Genomic DNA, 8,200 nt, shown 5'->3' on the forward strand with positions numbered 1-8,200 from the left:
ATTATTAAAATTAACATATAAGTTTAATGAAATTTTTCAGGGTAAGGAGTAAATTGTTATAAATTTAATAATGTAAGGTCCAAATTATTACATGTTAAACTTCAATAATCTCTTGCAAATTTAATGAAAACAAAATTTGTTAACTAATTCATTACAGTTTAAAGACAAGAAAATGGTTTTTAACAAAAAGAAAAAGGAAAAAAACTCTAATGTAATCATGGTGGTTGACTTATTGTCAAATATTTAGGCAAAATTCAAACCTATTATAAAGATCGACATTTAATCAAAAAAAAAAAAAATTATAGCAAAAAGCCCAATTTAGGAAATAAACTAAAGTAATATCACAAAGATAAAATATTTGAAAAAATAGTAAAGGTTGACCAATCAACTTGTAAGCTTTTTAAAATGGTACTTTTAAGTGGCTATCACATGGGTTATTGTTAATAACGCAATTTAAATAATAATTGTTAATTGAATTATACTCATATAACTCCTCAAGGATAGTTTTCAATTTGAGAAAACCACACCGTAACTCATAGTAGCTATGAATGATAACAATTATTTATCAAATTTTGTGCTATCTATGCAATTATTTATGCAACTCACCCTAATCTTAGGCATCTTCCTAACAAAGAGACGTAATAGACACCAATCTAAAGGTTCATAAATATTCAGTTTGATTATTAAAACCGAATCAAATCAAAAACGGTAGTTTCCTTGTAATTCAAGTCAAACCAACGCTTCACTAAAAATCAAGTGTGTGGATTTTATGTTCACCACTGCATGAATCAACATCTTATAAGTATTCTTTTTCCTTTTAGTTAACTGATTTATATTTGAAATTTTTTATAAAAGAGAACATTTATATAAAAGTTTGGGGTGTGGAGGGAATTGAAAACAACGAAGAAGAGACAAACAAATCGAATATAAAATTTGGAGGCAATTAAGATAATGAAAAAACACTATTGTTTTATCTTCAATTCCAAGGCAAATAAATTTTATAAAATTCTTTTCTTTTTTTTCAATTTCCATGTACTTTTTACATATTTTTATTTAAATTTCACTCACCTGTTTTGATTTCATTCTTTTGTTTTCAAGTGGGTTTGAGAATCTTTTCCCTCTGACCTTCTCCCTTGTACTTTTTAACTAATGAAGACAAGTCAAACCTTGTCCTTACCCCAACAGAAAGCTGCCAAGAACAGCAAATGCTGAGAAGCAAAAGAAAGGAAAAAAAGTTAAAGTTTCAAGAATATAATAATAATAGTAAGATAATCTACTGAAGTTGCCTCAGCTTTTATCATACAAAAATTCAGATGATATAATTAGGGGCTAAAGAGCTAATGGAAGAGAAGTATAACTAAATAGGAAGCTTGGTGAAAGTGAATCCAATGACTTTTTGGAAGGAAATAAAATTACAAGAAACAAGCAAAAAAGAACTACACTAAGCCAAAAAAAAAAAAAAAAAAGAAAAAAAAACACCAAGTCCATTGGCATCATCAGATAAAGCACACTGGATTATTTTTCACCGTTCGAACCGGATGCGTGACCGTGTCCCGGGTTAATATGCATTGTATTCTTGGTTGAGTTTTATCCCAATTCTTCTTGTAATTCAGATGGACATTTGATCATCTCCAAAATCTTAACCATTTCTCTCATGTCGGGTCGGTTTGATGGCACGTGGGATGTGCATATCAAGCCTAATTTTAACACTGGAACAGCCTCTTCCATTGGGAAGCTCCCTCTCAGATTCCTGTCAACGCATTCTTCGGCTCTTCCTTCTTCCACTGCTTCTCTGACCATGTCGCTGAGGACTGCAACGTCGTCTTCCATGTACTCAACAGGTCTTTTCCCTGTAACCACCTCTAGAATTAATATCCCGAAGCCATACACATCGCATTTTTCAGTTATCTTCACTGTTCTGCAAGTAAATTCAGGTGCCATGTAACCAAGCGCACTTTGGATCTTGCTACTTAAAACATAACGGTCTAACATTGGCAGCAATCTAGCTAGACCATAATCTCCCACCTTAGGTTGACCATTACGGTCAATAAGAATGTTGCTGGATTTTATGTTATAGTGGATTGTGTTTGATTGATGTAAGTGAGCAAGACCTTTGGCTGTACCAAGAATTATGTCAAATCTCTCATTCCATGACAGGACATTGTCATCCGACGCTTCATGGAGCAACCTATACAAGCTACCTCCGGAGACAAATTCGTATATAAGGAGTTGTAGTGACGGAGTCCAATAATAACCTTCGAGTGCCACGAGATTTTGGTGCCTGACAATGCCAAACTTCCTAACTTCCCTCTCGAAATCCTCTTGGGACTTGACAAGGCTAGAAACTGTAAGCTTCTTGATTGCAACTGAGTGTCCATCCCGCAGAATAGTATGGTAAACTGCTCCAAATCCACCACGTCCAAGCTCACAATCCTTGTTCAGTAAGGCATGAGCTCCTGTGCTAAAGTCAAGTTCTCCTGATAACACCACAAGCTTTCCAGAATTTGCATCGGGACTGGAGGAATTACTGAAATCATCCCCAACAGATAATGCAAGTGCAGCTGCAGACGAAGAAGACGTGGGTGATTGAACGCGAAGGTTGAGGATGGTGATCGAGATTACACCAATGATTATAAAAGCAGCGGCACCAATGGCAACCAGGGCAGAAATGCTGAGGATATTTCTATTTCTTTTGTGATTATTACTTGGTGGCAGCGAGCTGGAAATGGAATCTGATGTCGAGTTGGGATTAAGAACAATAGGTTTCGGAAGGACAGACGGGCAAGATTTATTAACAACAGAGCCACAAAGGGATGGATTCCCAGTAACGGATGAAGGGGAGATTGTGTTAAAGAATCCACCACCTGGCAGCTCACCCTTAAAGTTGTTGTGAGATATATTGAACACAAGAAGGTTTGGAAGATTAGACAACTGCTTTGGAAGGGTTCCATTGAGATTGTTAAAGGATAAATCGACATTTTGAAGATAAGAGAGTTTAGCTAGTGCTGCTGGTATTGGTCCAGTTATGTTATTGTGTGATATGAACCTGCCAAGTTTAACAAAGATAAATGTTACCAGAAATATTAGATAAACTGGGTCATATTAAATGCTAAGCAAACACCAAGTTCTTCTTTTCAGATAAGAAACATTTCATTGAATAGATGAAATAAAAGGAACACAAAAGCACCAATAGATGATTACAAAAGAGATTTTCCATTGGAAACTAAATAAGAAAGATTGAAGTGCTTACAAGGATGCCTAGTTTTGCACCAAGACAGAATCAAATCCATAAAATTATAAACTGAAAAGGAGACTCTAAAAAGACGTTTATTGTGCTCGTCCTATAATGTCTAGAAGAAAGCTCAAAACAAATACTAAAAGGGTGCCCAGCCTTTCAAATACTAAAAACAAAATGAAAGGAACTAACTAAAGTTTTAAAGACTAACTACAACCCAATCCAATCAAACGATAACGGTTTTGATGCGTCATAAACATCCAGCAAATGCCAAGTTTCTTTGACATAAATTACAATGCCATAAATGGTTTCTGAATCATATAAGCAAATTTGAAAGAACAATTGCAAGAAACTAGTTTAAGGTAAAAATGGTTTATTGTAAATGCATTGTTAGAAAATGCAAATGGAAATTCAATCAAACAAAAGTAGACAAGTGAGCGAGGAAAGTACGCTTACAGAGTTGTAAGGGAAGAACAGTGAGCAATTGAAAAGGGAATTTCACCCCTTAGAAAATTCCCATCCAGCTTCAGCTCAATTAGGGACACAGCTCCTCCAATTGCAACAGGAATGGTTTCGTTCAACTGATTTCCACTCAAATCAAGAATGCTTAAAGCTTTCAAATCTCCAATAGTTTTTGGAAGAGAACCAACAAAATAATTCCCAGACAGGCTCAGAATCTGCAGCTTGCGTAAACTTCCGATCTCAGGAAGATTGCCCATGATTAAATTATGGCTCAAATCTAACGCCAAAAGGCTTTGGCACTTCATAACAGATTCTGGAAAGCTATCAGTAAAGCCATTTGAAGAGAGATTCAAAACTTTTAGATATTGAAGATTCTCTATTGTAGTTGGAATACGACCAGTAAAATTGTTCCGTGAAAAGTCCAGAGTTTCAAGGCTTTTCATTTCCCCTACCCACTCTGGAACATCTCCATCAAACAAATTCCTGCCTAAAATCAGATTACTACACAAAACAAGTTTCTGCATGGTCTGAGGAAGATTCCCAGAGAATGAATTCTCACTAAGATCAATGGACCTCAGAAGCAAACAGCTCCCAATACCATCAGGAATATGTCCAGAGAATTGATTCTTGCTCAAGTTAAGAGTCCGCAGATTATACAAATTCTCAATTACCTTTGGAATTTCACCCAACAGAGCATTATCAGACAAGTCCAAAGATCGAAGCCCACTGAAAGACCAAATTCCAGAAGGCAAAGAACCCGAAAACTGATTCGAGGAAAAGTTAACTGAAATAAGACTCCCGCACAAGCTCAAACTATCAGGAATTTTTCCAGAAAATTTGTTGTTAGCCAAAGAAACGACTCTCAATGACCTACATTGACGAAAAAAATCATCCGAAACAACACCGGAGAAATTATTCCCACTCAAATCAATCACCTGAAGATTGTCCACTCGAGCAAAATTAGGGCTTATATTTCCAGTAAGATTGTTATTCGAGAGCGATAATCTCTGCAGAAATTCCAACTGGAAAAGCCCTCGGCCAAGCCGACCCGAGAGAGAGAAGCCATTGAGGTTGAGCTCGATGACTCGTTTGGATCTGGGACTACATTGAACACCAGTCCAATTGCAGGGACTATCGTCATCTTCGTTCCAACTCGCGAGTTTCAGCTTGGGATCTTGAACAGCAGCTTTAAACACAATCAGACCCAAAACGTCGCCGTTTAAAGATAGGTTTACACATCGAGCACAAAGTGGAGCCAAAACGAACAAGATGAAAAACTCAATCAGTCGTTTCATCTTCAAAAATGCTCGCATTGTTCATTAACTCCGAAGACAAAACCAACACAAAGAAGCCATAGCAGGAAATATACAGGTACTGAACAAAAAACCACAGTTACAGAGACCTCAAAATGGCTCAGACAAAGAATAAAATAACTGAAACTTAGCTAGTTTCACTCAACACATGTCGCATACATACAAACAAGATGCTAGAAGTAGAAAACGAAAAGGACTGTAGAGAATGTTTAGAAATGGGAGAAATTCCAAAATTCTACAGAACAGCAAAAGCCAGAAAAGAAGCACATCAAAACAAAAATCCGCCGGAGGTTACGAAGATTGTTGAAGAGAAAAGGCAGAGCGCCGTTAAAGTGAGTTGCAGAGGGAAGATTAATTAAGATTAAGAAAAAGGATTAGGGTGAGGAAGACTGAGAAAAGAGTATTTTGAAAGAGTTGGAGGAAGGAGTTTAGAAGTGGGGGGGAAGAGAGGGAGGAGTGTGGTGGGAACAATGGGGGTCGACGCCGTCGCAGTCGCAGTCGCCGGTGTGGTTTGTTTTGAAAAGTGAAGAGAGATAAGAGTTTGTTTAGAAGAAGGGGGGAATTTTGGGGGTTTTTAATAAGTGGAAACGAGAAACCACGTAGGTAGGTTGAGACAATTAAATAGACCGTATGGGCACGTGGCTTAGATCTATTACTCTTCCTAGTTGGATGCTGACCTGGATTTTTCTTCATGAGGTTTTTTCTTCCTTTTCTTTTATCAATAATGTGAGGCTCAACCATGAATTAAAATTAAATAACTTTTTCTTAAAATATCACTTGGGTATCTCTATCCTTCCCTTATCTTATTATACTTTCCGGTTAAAGAGTTGAGCCGATAATTATTAGACGAGAGAATACTTATGAGAGTTGACATGAATCACATTAAGATAATAAATTTCTTCAATTGTTGGTGTACTCGCATGGTAGATTAGTTCTTTTTATCTAATCACCTCAATTACATATAAGTTACCGAATATCCTTAAATGTTTAATTTTAATTGTAAGCTACATTTTGCTCAAAATAATTAGGGCATATATGGGAGATCAAAATTAAACCAGTTTTGATGGTAAAGAGATCAAAATAATATTAACTTATTATTTATTCATGTAGGAAGGGGTATTGCAATTTGAATTCTCTAACAAGATTCTTACTTTAAATATCATTAAATTTGTTTTTCTCTTGTGTATTTACTAAATTGAAATATATATATATGTCAAAATTTTGAGAAAAATATCTCTATTAACATATTTCTAAAAATTTATGAATTTTGATAATGTTATTTGGTGCGTATGTATTGATCAAACCTTTTTTTATAAATTTATTTTATTGAAACGATTAGAAGACTCTCTAACTTCTAAAAATTGAACAAGGATTAGAGATTGAACCACATAACAAGTTTCTTCAAAAATTTCGTGCAAATATCCATAACTTTACTCTGGCAATTATTGTTCTTGGGCATTTAGTGAATTGTTCCTTCTTCTAGCTTTGAAGAAGTTGTTATTAAGCAATCGTCTTGTTTTCCTAGTTGGTTCTCCTCTACTTTTGTTTAAGGGGTTATCTTATTAACTTTGGGGTTTCTTGATGTTAGTGGGTGGATTTTGAAATCAGAAGTAAAATGATCAACAAATAGAAAATGAGAGGATAAGAACAAGATCGAAAGAGAGAAATATGGTCAGTCTCGACTTACCCATAAAAAATGTTTCAATCTTAATAAGCCAACATAAGTTTAATCAATCTCAACTTAAAAGAAATTTGTGCAGATGTGTTCTAGTGGAAAACCTTGATCATATAAGGTATAGGAGGAAGGTCAAAACCTATAAATAAGACAGAATAGAAAATGAACTATAAGTAAATTCTCAAACAAGTATTAGATACTCTCTTCTCCTTTCAACCTTCTGACTTAAGCATCAAAGTGATTAATTGAGGCTCACACCACAGCGGTGTCCAAGTTTCTCCTTGTTTAATAGTGAACACTCTTTCCCTAAAATACAAATTTACCATTGTTGCCCAATTTGACATCAACACACTATATATTCTTCTTTTTCTTAGCCCAAAAGGAAAAGAAAAACTCCTTGTTGAGGTGGATTCAAGGAACTAGGGTCAAAGGCGTAAAAAAAAAAAAGAAGATTCAAGAAGTGGGCCCAAAATTGGATCGAAGATGGTCAACCTGAGCTTCCTATGCCAACGCCCAAGAGGCCGAGAGCCCAACATAGGCTAGGCTTAAGAGGATTAAACCCTAGAAATTCATAGTAAGAATGTAGTTCCAATCGACCTAAATCCAAAACAAACGTCTATAACAACCAGTCCAATAAAAAATCGTAATCTAATAAGAAGGAGATGAGGATATACATTAAGCCTATAAATAAGGCCGATGAATGCATTAAAGAGGTAAGTCCTAAGAACAGTATCTAAGACTCTCTCTTTCTTTCTTCCAATCAGGTAACTTAAAGTATCGATGTGTTGTGACCTACACCATACCAGTGTCTAGTTTTCCCTTTTGCTTTAGGAGAGATTCTTTCCCCTAAAATACAGATTTGTTGTTGGTGTCCCACAGAGATCAAGTACATCTTGTTTGATCAAATTTTAGCATCAACAGTTAGGGCCATATATAGGAGAAGAATACTCAGAAACAAGCATAAATAGATCTATAAAAGATGAGTTAGAGATTTCATAATGTAAATCACAAAGATGATGAGTTGGATCAAGACTACCATCACCAACGAGTCTGAAATAAGAAACTTCTCGACCTCAACCCGAGGGTCGACCCTCAAGAAATAAGTATAACAAGCTAAAATCCAAGGTGAAATGAATAAGACACAGTATGTAGTGATTGCTCAAGGTAATTGACCAACATGGGAGTTAACACAACAAAGAACCATAATTGATTGTTCTATGGCGGTCACAAAAATCGATCATAAAAAAAAAAAAATTGACTGGTTACAATTTTCAAAAAGCAACTGTCGGAGGTTGGTCAAAAGCAGTTGTGGAGAAAACGATAGACAAAATTGGTTGTAAAAAATCGGGTAAAAAAACTATAGTCTAAGGTTCATCGACGACAATCATTGGAGAAGATAGTCAAATGTTGGTTAGCTATAGTCGACGAAGATAGTTGACAAAGGTTGGTTGGCAGGGATAGCCAAAAGCGTTGTTTAGAGTGTTTCATATTATTTATAAAGATTAACCATTAAAC

General features: G+C 35.6%; 1 protein-coding gene across 1 annotated transcript; it reads right to left on the minus strand.

Annotated features, from left to right (window-relative positions):
* Positions 1-1,241: 1,241 nt before the first annotated feature.
* On the minus strand, positions 1,242-5,598 carry LOC101217762 (probable LRR receptor-like serine/threonine-protein kinase IRK). Its single transcript, XM_004146422.3, has 2 exons — positions 3,692-5,598; positions 1,242-3,046 (listed from the first exon to the last, which is right to left on the minus strand). Exons 1-2 carry the CDS (start codon positions 5,008-5,010, stop codon positions 1,588-1,590), a joined length of 2,778 nt encoding a protein of 925 aa, XP_004146470.1. The 5' UTR covers positions 5,011-5,598; the 3' UTR covers positions 1,242-1,587.
* Between the last annotated feature and the right edge of the window lie 2,602 nt (positions 5,599-8,200).

This window comes from Cucumis sativus, chromosome 5, assembly GCF_000004075.3.
Source record: "Cucumis sativus cultivar 9930 chromosome 5, Cucumber_9930_V3, whole genome shotgun sequence".
Classification (NCBI taxonomy): Eukaryota; Viridiplantae; Streptophyta; class Magnoliopsida; order Cucurbitales; family Cucurbitaceae; genus Cucumis; species Cucumis sativus.